The following is a 17545-nucleotide window of genomic DNA, read 5'->3' as shown; positions in this document are numbered from 1 at the left end:
AGGCAGGCTGGAACAGTGGGATGTGAGCAGAGAGGAGAAACAGGGAGCAGCTTCTTAGAAGCTTCTGTTATGCTGCTTCACTTCAGAAATGTTGATGTTAAAAGTGTTGGAAGAAGTGTCCATGTCAGGCTATGCAGGAACCTCCCTGGCATAGGGTTTAGGTGGCATTTCTGATAGAAGTGGAAAGTTTTTGTGGGTTTTTTTTTTTGGTTTTCCTAAAATTTGATTTTTTTTTCAATTATTACAGTTGTATCACCTGTGATTTCCTACTATTTTTTCTCTATTAAGTCTTTATTAATTTTAAAGTTAATGAATTATTAAATGCATTTTTTATAGATATCCAATTAAAAGGAGTTGCTGTATTTTTTCCCAGTGACAGCCATAATGAACAACATCCTTTCTCTTTTATTTTGCAAGTCGTACAAATTCCTGAGGGAAAGTAATCACTGACTATTAATTCTTAAGAAGCTAAAATTCATGCTTGCTTCAGAGGGAATCTCTACAAATAGGGAATCTCACCCCTACATTTTACCCTTTCCTGGAGAAAAGCTGCATATTTACCCCTTTTGTGCAGAAGAATACTGGCATGCCGGCGTCCGTTCCCATTCTCCACGTAGCAGGAATAATTTCCTAGGTCTGCCTCTTCGACTGAGTCAAGGATCAACGAGATAGAAACCTCCTGTTCCCCGAGATGTTCCTTGAGAACCCTGAGAACAAAAACAACCATGGCTGCTGCTCTGCTTGTACCACAGTTTGAAGATTTAGAAAATCGTGACATAATAATGCTACTTACAGCTCACAACTCGCTGGCTCCAAATTTGGTTATGGTTTGATGCAATCTTAATTTAATTATGTCATGCCCTTTTCTTCCTCACTTCTAATGAGGAGGTTTGGCTTTGTAAATGTTAATGAGAGCTGGTGTTGTCTTTTTTAAGCAGAGTGATATGCACATGGAGAATATATCATTGCACACTTTGATGGAGACCCTGATCCATGAAGTTTTGGAACAGTACAAGAGAGAAAACTGAAAACAGATATTCTGGGGGTTTAGAGTCACACCAGGAGTCTGGGCCAAACACAGCATTTGTCCTTTTTCTGAGGCTCTTCAACATGACACTCAGAAACAATGTGTTCATGCCATGGTCTGAGACATAATTTCTAGAATACATTATAAAATTTGGAAATGTTTTATCAAACAGTAAGAAGGGCTGCTATACCAGGTGATGTAGTTCATACAGACTATAAATAAAAGGTGTCCTGTGTAAGACTCCACCTGTCTTCCCATTACTTTCTTTTCCTCTTAACAAGACCATCAGTCGTTTCAGGAACTCAGGAAAGCAAATGACAAATTATTCCAGGTCTGACAAATGAAGTGGAAATGAGCTTTTCTGCTCCTCCCTCCATAAAACAAGGAAGTTGTAACAGGTTTCTTGTCACTGTTTTTTGTCAGTCATCAGACAGCCAAGTCACTGGTTGAAGGACTTGGGAAAGGTTTAAACACAAAATAGAGCTGATCTTATTGTCACCTGCCATTTAGTGTATTGGTCTTGACTTTTATAGAATAAACTTGAAGTACACTGGGGTGAAGTACACTTCCTTTTTGCCTATATCTGGGGATGATGACCTTGAAAGTCTCTGCAGTCTTCTTGATTTTGCTAATTGTGATTGTATTGTGCATAATTTCTTTTTCTTGGGTTTTATTCCTCTATGTCTCATTTTCATTACAATTATTATGAATAATATATGTTTACTATTATAATTAGTATTATTGCTATTATTGTAATCTCAAACTTTGTCTCAATTATTAAACTGTTCTTATCTCAACCTATAAGTTTTATTCTGGTACTTCTCCCTGCCTGAGGGGGATAATAGGGGAGTGAGTGAGTGGCTGTGTGGAACTTACTTGCTGGCTGAGGTTAAACCATGACATGCACACTAAGAATTGCCTGAATTTCTGAGTTTTAATTTCTATGATACATAGAAACAGTGATATTCACACATATAGAATTAGAAATGAAAAAGGAATCTCTACAGATCCAAGCAGATAATTCATATTGGATAGGATTTTGTATGCTATGTCAAGCATGTAATTCTCAATACGAATCCACTTTTGTCCTTAATTTCTAAATGAGGCTGCACTTTTGGGAGCAGTAGAAGTACATGGCATGAATTTCCAGATCCTCTCCAAAACAAGTATTTTAGCAGATATAAGCAGCCCACATAACAGGATGCTTGGCTCTCACAAGCTAGATAACATCCCAGGAAACTCAGGTTTTTTTATGAAGAAATCAAAACATTCCAAAAGGGAAGTCAAACACCACCATTTATTTAAGGCTTCATGTTTGAAAATACTTTTTTGAGATGATTTTCTCATAATACATATTTTTCTTCATTTCATCTTACTAAGGGTCCTCGTGGCTGTTTTTGTAGATTGCCACATTTTGAAAAAGTCACTAGGTAAATTCCAGCTGGTCAACATTACAGTTCTTTTTTGGTAGCTATTCTACTTTTGCAAGTCTCTAATATCAAATTTGGCTGAGGAGGGAATTTTTCTGTTCTCTAATGATGGAGTCAAAAAGGAAAAGCATGGATGTTTGAAAAACAAAGATCATACCCAGTATGCTCCTTAGTAAGTCTGTGATAAAAAGTATAACATTAACTATCAAAAAAAATAGAGAAAAAAAGAAAGAACCTTTTTTTTTTACCTAATGTCACTTTCCCAGACTCGACTATCATCCAAATCTTCAATAAACTTCTCCCCTTTCATCCAGTAGATTAAAGGACTGACGTCTCCACTGTATCCAAAGAAAGCTCTGCAGGTTAGATTAGCAGAACTACCTGTTGCAAAGAATGTAAGAAAATATGTTTATTTCAAAATTTAAAATCAGTTGCTTTTTAAAAACCAAAATATTCAGAGAGGTCCTCAATGTCCAGCTGCTGTTGAAAGTTTCCAAGAGTATCTGCTTGTCTTGACACTGGGTTCAATACATTTTCTGAAAAGAAATACAATAAAAGTGAAATTAAATTATATGTAAAACCAGGATTTTTTAAATATGGTTTCTGTTTGGTAAGGATATCAGTGACTGTCTTTTCAAAAGAATCTAACTTAACAAAATATTTCTATGTTTTCTGTGAAAAAGATAAAAGTTAGGTAAAACAGACGTGCAATTACATCTGTGTTAGTTCAGACTTGCAATGGTTTCTGCAAAGAGGCTGGTATATTCCTGTAGAGTTCCACTCCCAAGGGATATCTGGTAGAAAGAGGTATGCTCATTGTTAAACTACTTTAGCAGGAAAGTTTGAAGCACTGACACTTGAAAAAAAAATACATGTGAACTAATTCTGAACATTATAAGCCATTAGAATGGGAAGAACAATTAGAACATGCAGCAGGGAGCAGAAATTTCATGTATATGTACAGCCCTACTTATACAATCATTATAATGAGGATTTTAGAAACTAATATGCCTTCACTTCACTTTGTTCATTTTCATTATAGAATCTTACACTGTGTTTGTACCACTTGGCTTTGGGTTTTATCTCAAGCACAAACAGGGACTGGAATGGCAGCTTGTACACTTTTTGTGTGCATAAAAGACTGCATAAAACAAGTGGACAGACAGAGCTGAGGATCTCCCATTCACTGCTGTAGAGAGATTTGTCTCAATATGCACCAACTCTTCTAAACTGCCATGAGCATTCCTTTAGGGGATAATTACACAATAACCTAAGGAAGTGTTGGGATTTAAGAAGTGGTCTTTCCCCCTTGAAGAGAGTACGTCCATGGGGTTTATATTACTGCTGAGACCAAATTCATATTTTATTGACACTTTCAGATTTTGATTTTTGGACTTAAAAGCTGACTGACCACAGCTCCTGGACAAAAAATAAGAAAAAAGCATTGTTAGCACTACTTCATCTGTACCAAGATTCCATAAGTCCATCTGGATTTGATTAATTTCCTCAAATATTTATTCTTTTGGATCAAGACCTGGTCCTACTAAATATTTAACAATAATATTTGAATATAATATTTACTTTTTAGCATGAAAACAAATGCAGAATGCAGTGTAACAAGAAGACAAGTAATTATTAAATTAATGTCTTATAAATTACTCCTGTCTAGCTTGAACTCTCACATCCATTCAATGAAAGGTATGGAATAAAATGTTTGTGTTCCAAATGTGCAACGATCTCTGCTACTTTCACAATCTGTTTTTGAACTGTAGGAACTCATTTTCTTTTAGTCATTCCAGAAGGTTGGGTTGCTACCATATCTTTTGCAAGCAATGCCTGCTAAGGAGACAGGTGTATTCCAGTACTTGAAACTAGGATGGAGAGAAAGGTCTCTTTCATAATCAAAAGTATGAAATGGAATCTCTGAACAATGAGAAATTTTAATAATCTCACATTTTTAAGAGCAAAGTTGCCAAATATAAGATGAATATCTTCAGTGAGAGGGCAAAATCTCTCTTTCTAAAGGCAAGCATAGCTCCTGTTTTCACACCCCAGGGAGCGATGGTCAGGACATCTCCCTGGAAACTCAATTTCTCAATCTCTTCACGGCTCAAGAAGTGCAATTTGGAATCACTGGGGGAAAGATTTTTGCAGTCTTGAAGGCATTTGCAGGGAATGAGATGGGCATGGGGACACCACTTAATGTGGGTCAAGTGCATGAAAACCTGTAATGGAACACGATAAATGTCTTGGTTCCTTGCCATGCTGTCCTGGGGTGACTTTATGGTGCTTGCATCCCCAGCTGTCTGTTCTGTTCATGCTGGACATTCAGCTCTGCACCTTTCAGACTGTTCTGAGCCCTCAGGGGCAGAAGCAGTGCGTGGTTTGTGTGCACACCCTGCACTCGCTCCCTGTGTTCTCTCTCACAGACTGTGCTATCTGCAGCACGGGCAGTGGGAGAGAGCTCTCCTCTGCTGTTAGTTAGGTTTGAGCTAGCTGAGGCAGAGAAATTCCCCAAACTGTGGGTTTTCTTTTTCTTGGAGCTGTTCAGCCCTGCTCTGAGCTGAAAACCCAAAAAAACCTCTGGGAGCTCACACCAGTAGGCCACCAGGCCCAGGACACGGCATTTTCCAGAGCAGGAGGGACTGATAAGAGACTGAGCAAGCTGAGCTACACCCCATTACAAGGACTTTCTGAATTTGCCATTTCTTCAGAACAGTGAGAGGTTTTACTGTTGAATATTATTCTTTTTTTTTTTTTAATGCTTGTGAATACTTTGCTTGTTTAGTAAGCAGGTTTTTTCCACCTTTCCCCAAGGAAATCTTTTCCCAAACCAGTTGGGGGAGGAGCCACAGGAATTTTGCTTTCTGGAGGGACCCCATTCAGAGGTTTCCTCCCAAATTTGCCCTAACAGGATGCATAAAAACCCAGTTTTTTATAGCAGTTGCATTGCAGTTATATACCAAGCGGAGGATGGGGTTGTTTGGTTTTGATTTTGGGGTTTGCTTTCCTTTTGGTTTTACATCATAATTATGAAACTTGAACTTGTGAAAATGAAAATATAAAAAGTTAAAGGATTATGAGCGTCTTGGCCACAGAGGAATGTGTGCACTCCTGAAATGGGAGAAGGTACCTGTTCATCTAAAGCCAAAGCTGGCTTCTGTGATAATTGGGCAACCCCCACGGCATTATCTACCAGGCATAGAGAGAAGTGTGCTACCTAATGAGTCACTGCCACTTCTTGGGCTTTTTCCAGAGCTTTCCTACCAAGCCAAGGCTTGGTTGGAACTTTATAGCTTTTAAGAACTGAGAAGATCACAGCTAGAGACTGTAACTTCTGGCCAATTTATCCATGGTTCACAGAGATTAGACACTACAGGTGCTGAACCATCAAAGCTCTCCAGGCTCCTGCAGCTAACAGGTACCCCTGAGAGATGAATTTGCTCTAAGTGGGCTTCTGGGCTTTTTATACATGAATATTATGAACATAGATTTGTTTTTTAAAAATAAACATATGATAAGGGCAAAAATTGTCAAAAAATAAGAGTTTTTAAGATTAAAGTTGTTTTCCTTATTAAATTATTAAGGACATTTTCTCCCTAAATAAAACATAGAAATATATCTTTAAGCATAGAATCTGAAGTTTCCATTCAACATGGAATAGTTGCAACTGAGAAATAAATTAGGAAGAATGTAATGCCATTTAGTAGTACTGTGTTGATTGCAGTTACTCAGGGAAGGCCATTAGCATGCTGGGGCCTCAGCTATAAATTACCTGTACTCTCTATCTTGACCAATCTCCACAATAAGCCAGTGGGATGTTCATTAGCTGGCCATCAAGGAAGATTCAGGGATCAGCTAATGACCGCCTCTGACCATTAATGAGGGGGTTTGTTACTCCAGGACTCACAGCTCCTTGCAGAGGGCACGGTGCTCCCTTGGTGAAGCAAGGAGGCTTCCAGCTGCAGGCACATGTAAATAAAGGCTGACTGCAGGGCAATGCTATGGATGGACAGAGGATTTTGGGAGCACATCTTCATCTGGCATGAGAGTGAGTGTGTGTGTGCTGCAGGAGGGGCTGGTGCTGCAGGAGGGGCTGCCTTTTTCCCTAGAAGTTCACTTTGAAGTGAGCAGAAAGACAATCCCTGTTTTGGCACCGAGCAGCTGCTCTGCATGGACAACCTGTTTTTAAAAGTCTACAGATTTGTAGAAAGCATAAAACATATAATAAATATAAGCTATCCTTTGCTTCATCTTTAAGTTAAGGTATAAACAATCTGTCAATCAATTATAGAAATCCCTCACAGTTAACCTTAGGCAACTGCTTCTCTCCATGTGTTTTCTGTACTGAGAAAAATTAGAGAGGAGATCTGAAAGTCATAAAAGTTTCGTGAAAGGATATATAATGCTTTCTACATCATCAGTTTAATTTTCTGTAAATGCAGGATTACTACAGCTCTATAGTTTGGTTTTGAAGGATTTAATGTCACGTTTTAAATTTACTAAATGTTTTCAATTAAATTGCTAGGGAAATTCATCTATTTCTGACCCCTTTGCTGTAAGATGTAAATTCAAGTTACATCCTGGGGAAACTGCATTGTTTTGGTTTGTGTTTGTTCGTTGTGGTAGGTTTGTTTTTGGTTTTGAGGGTTTGTTGTTGTTGGTTTTGTTTGGTTGTTTTTTGTTGGTTTTTGTTTTGTTTGTTTGGTTTTTTGTTTGTTTTTGTTTTTGTTTTTGTTTTCTTTTGTATTTTTTAGTGGACCTTGGAAAAATCCAAAGGGATCAGAACTATTAAGTGAAACTTAGAGTGCTGCTATTTTTATTAGCATCCCCTCAAAACAACAAACAGAAAAACCATACCAACTTAAACAAAGGATAAAGAGAAAAATAACACCTTTGATTCTCAGTATAATTAAAATTTTTTAACTGTGAAATAAAGCAATAAAGATATGCAAGAGAACACATAAGCATTTCTCCATTTTTCTCCATCACTCTTTTTCTTTTCCCGATGAATATGCTCTTACAGTATTTAGTTTATTTTTTTTTTAAATTGCAGTCTATAGCACTAGATGTTCCTGCTGCTCACTGTGATAAAGTCACACTGCCAGTTCACGCCAAGGGGGTTCAAATTTAATTAGTCAGTAGCTCTTTGCCATCCAAACTGAGACCCGTTTTTGTTGCACAGTACGCTTCCAAGTACAGCAGAATGCACGAAGGGACCACAGCAAGGTGTGCTCCCTCGAAATCAGCAAATATCTTGAGCATAACAACACAATTTTTGTGTTTGTTTTCACGAATTGTCAACATCTGGGGCGCTTTGCAAACTGCTGCTGTGGGAGCCTGTGCCCAGCAGAGGGCACTGTCCATCCTCCAAACATTATTTAAAAATAAAAAGGAATTCCTAGTGACTAACTTCTCGTTAAGAACATCAGCCTGCTAAGAACGTGCGAGTTGTAATTAGAAGACAGTGGCTATTTCGTGATTGCTGAAATGCCATTTTGTATGGTCAGCTGAGATTCCACTTGCACTGTTGTACCACAGAGAACGAGAGCACCTTCCTCACCTTGGATTTGACAGATTCTTAGTAACAGGCAACCATTTTTTGTTGGCAGGAATCAAAATAATCAGAAACATCTCTGCAATTCTTTTTTTAGGAGATATTTCAAAGGCATATTATGGGAGCGTTTGAGAGCCATGCTCAACACCTAGCAATACTGAGGGCCAAAAGACTGAAAATGTTAAGTGCACTGAAATGTGGGACTTTCTTTAACTGTGCAGTGCAAGCCATGTATACAACTTATGCACAGGAAATACCTAGGCAAAACCTACACACTTACAAGTATGACATTTATTTGTAATGTTACCATCTCAAAATGAAATTATAAAAGGTCAAGAGAGATGCAATCAAAATCTCCCACACAGGAATTAAATCCTATTCTTTCCATTCACATTTGAGAAAAAACACTGCCAAAATACCAGTTTTTCAAGGGGAGGGCTGTGAAAGCTGGTAACTTCCTGTGTGTGCAGATCAGGACTGACAGAAACAAGTCAGTAACCCACTTGTTTTGTCAATGTCGTCTGACAAAGACAGCAGGCAGGTAAGTAGGAGCTGCTTTCATTTTCAGAGAAGTTTTGTGTCCTAAAACAACTCACCAGTATTTGAAGGCCTTCATTCAAATGTGATTAAGGAAAAAAAAAATAAAAAAGAAAAGAAAAATGAGGTACCACATAGTTTCCAGCTGTGTGGCTTGACCCTATGATCATCTACCCTTGATCTGTCAGGATCCTCTTAGAAGAGGGCGAACTGCAGAGATTCCTCTGGATTCCTTCCTTCCATGCACAAAGCACTGCTATCTGCCCTCCGGTTTCCATATATAATCTTAAAATCTTGTACTCCCTTAACTTAATATAAATATCCTGCTGCATATTTCATATAAAGAGGTAGGAAAATTAAACAAACAAATAAAACCCCAATTAATACCAAGCAGAATCAAATATTATTTTCTGAAATACAACTGTGAACTTGGAATTGCAAAATTCTAATCACATCACTGAGAAGTAGTTTTTTCAAGTTTTTGGCGAAAAGGTCTTACAGCCATAAAATTGTGAAGATAAAATGTGTAAATGCCCTGTATTTTGAATTCAGAAAGGGTTGGACATGATCATTCTGCTAACTGTTATCATGCAAGCATCATACAAAGTGCTGAATGTGATTACAAAGCTAGATATCTTTGTTATTAGGTCTGTCCATATTTTGCTGTGTTTCAGAGTGGACTTTTGATTGCATTGGAATCTAAATCACATGTTGAATATGTCCTTTAGGCCATAATGATGTAAACTTAGAGTACACACTACCATTCCTACATAATTAAAAAAAAATCAGCAGGAGGTTCTCAATAAGACCAGAGAGAGATTGTAGTTTTTGAACTTTTACAGAATTTGTAGATATCACTATTTAAGGGAGAGGTTAAACAAATCCCTTCCTTCAATTTCTGACTTTTTTTAATTGGAAAGAAAAAATCAAAAGCCTAATCCTTGTTCATTACATTTTTCTTTGTTGTTGTTTTTTTTTACTAAGCAGATAGTCCTGTTCACCCAGAGCTGAACTCATTCACCTGTCCAGGGTTACCCTTTACTGTATGAAAAGCCCTTTGCCTTCCAGGGCCTCCATCTGCTGAATTACAGTTCAACAGCAGGACCCCTAAAGGAGGTCTGTGTGCTCCTGCTGACAATCACCCCTAAATACTGGAGTCTGCAATACTTAGTAAGGTACTGAACTCAAACATATATAGTGAGATCTAAGCTTAGTCTATGAGTATAAAAATTTTGTAGTGGGCTTCTTCGTAGCTTGTGAAGGAAAAGAAACCCCAATCCTTTCTGCTTGGAATGGGCTCTTCAGCAGCAGGACTGCCAGAGAGACTCAGTGAAGACAGCAACCACCAGAGCAGACTGCAGAAAATGAAGTGATGTATGGGACTTGGGATTCAAAATGTCCAGAACACCTCTCAGGTGTGCTGATTGTCAAACTTGCCCTCATTTCACAAGAGGTAACAAAACCCCTGAACCAATAATCTTGATTTTCCTAACAGCAGGTCTCTCCTCTTGATAGATGGTAATGTCAGGCTGATAAATTAGCTGTTCAGCAAATATTTTTCACTTCTTCCTCTTCAGAAGTAGAGGCTGGAGTGGGAGACAACTATGCATAAAGCAAGTATTGCTAAAGAAAAGGAAAGCCACTGCAATTGTTTTACAAACTTGGCTTAACTTCTACTCTAGAAGCTCATATTTTCTGATTTGTTTTTAGTAAATGCATTTATAAACACTTTTTTACTGTGCCGTCTCTGTGAGATCAAAGAATAATTTGTTTTTTAAAGGTTTAGCTGTTTTTAAATATAAGTCACAAGAAAATATCCTAGGTAAAAAAATACCTCTAATTGAAAAAAAATACCTCTAATTGAAAAAAAAATAAAAGAGAAAAAGGTGGCTCTAAATGTCAAACTTCACATTTGTTACCTCTTACAACTTGTGTCTTGGGAGCTTTAAATCTATTCATATCATGCACAGCTTAATATTCTTAAGTGTTTTTTTTCTGTATTCTCTTTACACTGCCTTTGATTATGGTTGTGGTTTTTTCATTTTAATGATGTTACATGGTAAAAAACTCAACCTTAGCTGACAGTCCAAAGTTTCCATTGCACAAAGGAGTCCAAAAACCTCCCATAAGGGTCCATATGGACTCCTCCTGTGTCTGAAAAGAGTCCCCAGGTCCCACACCTGGGGCTGCCACTGCCCCTCAGCAGTCACTGACCCCCAGAAATGCCTTGTGTCTTTAGCTTTGGGAAGTCCTGCTCTGAGTTACATTTTGGAAAACTCCTAGAAAAGCAGAGAGGTTTCCTGCTTAAGGCCTTCATATTTTGGAGAATTTATATTAGGGGAAAAAAACCACCAAATATTCAATGTACATTGAATAAAGAATATTTACTAAAGAATAAAGTAAAGAATATTTACTAGTAAGAAATGCAATAGGACCTAATCTCCTGGAGTTCTGTAGGTGACTCTGGGCCTCAAGAAACTACAAAGCTAGAATAATTTGTCTACTACTTAGGAAAGGGAGTTTCAAGCCATTAGAGTTCTCAATATGCATCTCTCCATGCCGAACAGAATCCAGAGGTAAAGCAGCAGCAGGCCCAAAGAGGCACTTCAGAGGCTCTCTGTCAGAACACAGCTTTTGCTGGGCTTGTTTTGCTGTTTGAATAACACACAACAGCACAGCTCCTTTCCCACTTTATTTTGTTTGTGAAAACTGTAGATATAATTGCCTTTTTTTAAAAAACCTGAAGAGTTTTGTTCCGGCAAAACTCGGCAGATAAAAGAACTCAAATGTCTTGCTGTGGACGCTTTTTTATAAATCCTGTTTTCCTCTTCTTTCTGAACAGACTATAGTGGGTTTGCTTTGGTCTCTTGTGGGTGCTAGCCCATGTCAAAAAACTCTGCTCATCAATCATCACAACCAGTACCTTCTCCCAGTCTCCCTCTCAGGTGCACTGCACAATATGTTCTGTAGAAGGAATAGCAGATGATGCGCTGGATTCTAGATAATGATAAATAACATGCTTATTCTCCCAAACTTTGCAAACAACTTAATACGTCAGTTCACACTTAAATGTAAGTATCAACAATCTTAAAGAACAGGCTTATCAATTCAGGTTAAATACAAATTCAACTTTTTGTTGCTCTTTCAGCTCCTAACTGTTCATACAGTTGATATTTTTGGACATAGAATTTAACAAACAGCATTAGAAAATGTGTTTTATTGGAATGTCTTATAGTAGCTTCTCTTCAACTGCTTTGGAGAGAGGGTCTGCAGTGTTTGTATCATCATTAGGTAATTTGAGTGCATACATCAAATTCTCAGCTTTGGAGTCACACATATATACTAAATAATCAATTATGGGTTTGTTTTCCATTGGTCTGCCTGACCATTCTTTTCCTTTCTTTCTTCATAAGCAAGTCTACCACTAACCGAGTAGGCTGCAGAGAATTATTTGGGCAAGGAGGTATTCTGAAAAATGCTGTAGAAATGGGCTGTATATGAAAGATTAAATAAAAAGTTAGAGCCTTTGAAAGTAGCATGCACAGCGTCATCTGCACCTGCGTTTGTATTAAGGAAACTGGGACTCCAACTTACAAACAACAAATAAACACTATATCTTCCTCTGGTGGATTTTCTCTTCAGTATACACTGCAAACATCACCAGTTCTAAGATTTTCATGAATTAATCTGTTCTGTCAGATCAGATCTTAGGATGGAAAATGTCATTTGGAAAAGACCCAGACTAGTTTGGCAAACATTTGAATGGAGAAAACTATTGCTCCCATGAAGCAATGTGGCAAAACAGGATAAATGCAATACATCTATTATGTAAATCAAAATACTTCAATTCGGTTCTAAAATATGTGACACCACTAGTCTGTCCCAATTTTCACCAGGAAAGCTATTAAGAACCACTGAAAATTGGAGCCCTGATGAAATGAACCTACTGATTACTAAGAAAACAGATAAATAAAATCAGCACCAACTTTCAGTTTACTGCAGTAAAGTCTCTGATGGTGGAAAGTGATTTTATGTTTATTCATAGGTGGTTTTTCTACTTGAACAAAAGAATGAAAAAGAGTGAGATACATATACACATAGTTTAAATGTGCTTCTACTTTAAACCAAGAAGATGCAATGCAGTGGACAGAGAAAATACTAATTCTTAGCATAACCTTTGCAAACAAAGAAACAGTTTGCCATTTAATTATCATATGGACTAGTATCTGTTTATATAGTTTTAAAATCCTAGCACATCAAATGTTTCTATTGAATAAAAATGGTAATGCATGCTGTTCCTAAGAGCACTAGGCTTTCTGCTTTTACACAGTAGTCATCACATTATGTAGTCTTTCTATTTCTCTTACATGTGTTAAGAAGTTAACCTTTAGTTAATAAGTGCTTTCCTAAGAAAACACTGAAACAAAATCCATTAGAACAAACCCCTCTGGTTCACAGAGATGCAAACAGAGAAATTCATTTGCTTCTCAGTGATAAATGTGCTATACTCTTGGACCATGCACGTGCTGGAATAATCCACTGCTATTGATTGGCTTCCTCTCCACATGAAAGGCAAGCAGGCATTTTTTAGATTATACCTCGATACATTGCAGATTGATAGACAATGCTTGGTGAAGGCAGCTGCACAAATACCACCAATGGAATAAAAAAAAAAAAAATCCAGCTGGCACCACATATATGCCACCTGACTTTAAAGAAAAGAAGTTTATAGATGGGAGCAAGCATGAATTTTTGAGCCTGTACCCTGCTTTCTGACCTGTGGAGCAGAGGATCTGAGTTACAAGAAGAATTCCCACAGGGAAAAATACATGTCTGACCAAAGGCAGGATTCCTGCCACACATTTCTGGGCCACACAGCTCCACCTTCCAGGTCCTCACTCTGTATGAAAGCTCCTCCTCTATGGCAGAGTCTGTCCACTGCTCCCAACTTCTTCTCTCACTCTGGTTTTGATGTGGGTGAAGACCAGTGAACTTCATTTCCCCTCTGCAAAGAGTAGTGTTCCTGTATCTCACAGTCCAGAGGGGGAGAGTTAAATAACTAAATAGCTAAATAACACCTCAGCAAGGTGTGGCTTCACGTTGGCTGCTGCCCTTTAATGGGAAAATGACCTGGCCAGACTGGAGGTACAGTGGGAAGAAGGACAGCCTCATGTCCCCATCTGTCTTTGAAGTAGGTGCAGTCCTGGACATCATAAAATGTGATGCTCCCAAAACAACTTCCTTCTCAAGAACAATTAGTCATCAAGTTATTTTGGTTTCTTGCATATTTTTGTCGAGAGGAGATGCTCTTCGATGCTGGAAAGTCTGAGGAGCAGCAAGGCTGAAATGATTTATCTTCTAGCAGCTGCCTCGTTTCTCTAGTCCATCTTCATTCTCCCATTGTCCTTTAGCTGTAATTTCCATGGTTGCACAGCACAGGGTCCTGCCAGCAAAACTTCTGAGAGATTTAGGGCTGCTGCGTCTGAAGCCAAATGCTTGAGGTCAGCAAGCAGGATATTAATCCTCTTTACTTATATAATTGGGAATTTCCTGAACAATACACACAATCCACCCTCCTTGTGCTGCATGCCCACCAATGCTGTAAATTCTCCTTGTTATACTTTTTGGTTTGGTAGTTTTTTGTTTTTTCCTTTTTGGTTTGTTTGTGGTTTTGTGTGTTTTTTTGGTTTTGTATTTGCTTTTGTTGCTGATGTTCAGGTGGGGGTTTTTAATTTTTATTTTTATATATATATTTTCTAAATGTTCTGAGAGGCACTGGAGTTATGGCATTTCTAAAAAGTAGAAGAAAATGAAGGAAAATTTCACCTTGTTGCATTCAAGCCCTGGGAATAGGGAACACTGTCTACAAGGCTGTTTGTGCTTTTAACAGTTTCTGGAGGTCTCAAAGCAAGGACTAAAAGCAGGGTTTGAGTGACAATAGAAATATAACGTACGACAGCTGCTGGTTACAGGAACAGAGACAAATATTCATTATGCAATATTTATGATACAAACTGTCCAAGGAGAGAGGTGGCAGGCTGGTGTCTGTGAGAGCACAGGTCTCTGCAGAGGTGTGTGTGCCACCACTCTCCCAGCCCCTGTCCCCCAGAGCTGAGGCTGCCAGTCACCCCAAGCTGCACGATGGCTTTTTAATGGGGACACCTGCCCACAAGGGACCACAGCAACTTGGCAAAACCCATCTGCACTTGTAGCTCAGAGCTAGAAATTTAGTCCAAGTCTGGGGAAGAAGAAGAGGGAGTGTTAACCCTTGCACTACATAGCCCATCACCAGCTCTAAAGAATATCATTGTAGCTACAAGCTTTGTTTTTTATCAGTGCAATTATTGGCAAATGCTGTTACAAACTACTGTAAACATACTGATAGTAACACATTGATGGATTTTTAGAAAGTGCTTAGTACAGTGTTTACTTTCGGTCCTTTGTCATCTGAACGGCATCCACCCCTTTAAAATGTGTCATAAATGCAGACATGAAAATGAGTATTATTTATAAAACAGTCCAAAATGGATAGCCTTAAGCATTAAATATTGCATGGTCAGATATTCAGCAAGTTTCCTGTATATGTATAGTGTACACTCTCAATGGAGTTTAAATTCCTACTTAAAGGAAGTGGTATGGATCATCTGAGGTGAGAATAGTGAGGCCAAAGAAACCACTTTAAAACACTGTAATGGGAGTTTAAGATCATTGATCTACAAACACAAAAAATGGAAAGAAAACAGTCATCCATGAATCAGAGCAAAGACCTATTACCCCAGCACCCTCTACCTGTACTTTCAATACCATGAGACACAAATACCTAGGTATGAGTGTCACAGTCCCTGAAAACAACCTTAATCATAAGATGAAAATTTTGACAGGCTCTAACTGCAGCAATGCAAATAATAAAAAGCAAGGTCATATATCGGTTCTTTGTGAGCATTTAGTCTATCTGTTCTAACAGGATGTGCATATAAAATAGGACCAGGAACAAGCTTCCTTAGCAGTGGGATACAAAAAGAAAAAACAACAATAACAACAGCAACAACAACAACAAAAACAACACATAAAAACCAGAACTTCTGATGGAAGTTGTGCTTTTTAAAGAAAACATGCATTTAATTAAAACTTTAACATATGTAAATTTATTGATTTAAGAAGAAGCTAAGTGGTCTTATCCAATTGAGTACTTTGCTTCCAACTGGTTATCATTTGTTTTCTCCATCTCTCAGTATAATCAAAGATAGCTAAAACTCAAGTTTGGAGAGAGTTGTTTAGGATTTTGTTGTTGTTGTTTTTAATGCATTAGATTTTGGATAGCAATTATGTAAAGCTATACTTCATAAATTATACTTTATAAATTGTTGTCCTAAAACACTTTGTAGTGTGAGATGCTACAGTTCAACTGCTAAATAATGAGCTCATTTAAGAAGCATGAAAAAACAAAGGAAAATAATAAAAGGCAGATGGAAAAGAGGCAAATTTTCTCCTGGTGTAGGTGGTCATTTAAAGATGAAGTCAGGATTTTTTTGAAGACTGAGATGGAAGGCAGCTCTTCCTTGGTGTCAAAGGCAGGTAATAGGATGACAAGGGTGTTTGGTCCTGTATCTTTTCTATTTCATTCCATCCAGTCTCTAAAACTAATACCTGTCCTGATGAGCATGAGGAAAAAGCTAATTCAATAGGAACAGCAATTACTTCTCAATGTCCTGCTCATTTTTTCCCCCTTATACTGCAATAAGGAATTCTTGTAAAAGCTATTTCCATCTTGAATGTTTAGGTCAGTATTGTGTGGAAGGAGCAGCTGAGAAGCAGAAAAAGATTGCTTTTGAGGTTGGGACCTGGCTTTGAGAGCCTGTGTGTGGAAAGCTGGGGGATGGTAACAAGGTACCTCTCAGAGATGGGCTGCTGGCACCCACCCAGTGACAGTAGCCCAAAACCACGTTCCAAAAAAGGCTGAGCTGGAAGAGGAGGATATTGCTGTTTCTCCTCAAAACAAAAGCCCTCAACAGTCCTGTTGCCCTGTTCTCACAGCCACCTTGTCTCATCCCATCCTTCCTCCCCATCCTAAAGGTTCCCTGCAATCTCCAGCACCTCCCTGCATGGAGACAACTCCAGGCCTTGACCTCCAGCATCCAGTACAGGCATGTGGCAGCCTGAACCCTGCCAACATGTGAATTCACCTAACACCTCTGTCCTCACACACAAAGGCTGGAACCTGCCAGGTCTCTAACATAAGAGATCATTAAATATTATGAAATTTCTTTGAGGTGTGATTATGAAAAATAACAAGGTCAACAAAATAAAACACTGCAGAGATGTGAGGGAGAACTGGCTGAGAGCAGCCACTTTCCTTCCTTGAGAAAGATTCTTCTGCGTTAAGTTTAGAAGTGGCATTGCTAATAAGAACTAGCTAAGAGCAAGTTTTCCCATTCTGAATAAAATGAATCATTCCTAATATGATTAGCACATGTTACATATTAGAATGAATATGAAATTTAAGTTTGAAAAGAGCATTTGTTGAAAAGGCAGAAGAAAAAGGTTGACATGACATTTTCTGCACAAATGAAGACTTAGAAGGGAAAAAAACCCTCTGCTTTCTATATTCATTGTAGAGGTATTTTATTAAAAAGCTATTAGTTATTCAAATGTCACTTTTATGAATAAAAACTTATCTTGGTGCTATAGGAGATACTGCAGATGAGCTCTTGTTTGTGTAAAGAACTGCAAACCCACAGATTTTCACTAAGTAAGACAAAAAAATGCAGATCTACTAGCTCACCCTTTCACTAACTGGGAACATGAAAAACTCCAATAGATTATTTAAAATTACAAAGGTAAATTGTTAAACAGGTTATACAGGAATAAAATCACCTTTGATGGGATTTTTATAGTTTTATTTATCAACTGCTTATAAATGAATAATTCATAGACTTGACACATTGGGTCCAACAGAATTAATTTTCTGTGGCTTAGACAGTGGTATGAAAAGCA

At 38.0% G+C, this 17545-nt stretch overlaps 1 protein-coding gene across 1 annotated transcript in view; it reads right to left on the bottom strand.

Moving 5' to 3' along the window:
- IL1RAPL1 (interleukin 1 receptor accessory protein like 1) overlaps positions 1 to 17545 on the bottom strand; it is a 685196-nt gene that overhangs the window by 27264 nt on the left and 640387 nt on the right. The window contains exons 7-8 of the mRNA XM_063392981.1: positions 2706 to 2838; positions 562 to 707 (exon numbers count right to left, since the gene is read on the bottom strand). Coding sequence (XP_063249051.1) covers positions 562 to 707; positions 2706 to 2838 — 279 coding nt within the window. The remainder of the gene's footprint in view (positions 1 to 561; positions 708 to 2705; positions 2839 to 17545) is intronic.

The sequence above is a fragment of the Prinia subflava genome, chromosome 3, assembly GCF_021018805.1.
Source record: "Prinia subflava isolate CZ2003 ecotype Zambia chromosome 3, Cam_Psub_1.2, whole genome shotgun sequence".
Taxonomy (NCBI): Eukaryota; Metazoa; Chordata; class Aves; order Passeriformes; family Cisticolidae; genus Prinia; species Prinia subflava.
Note: the sequence above shows the minus strand (reverse complement) of the source record. Positions and strands in the feature narration are given on the sequence as shown.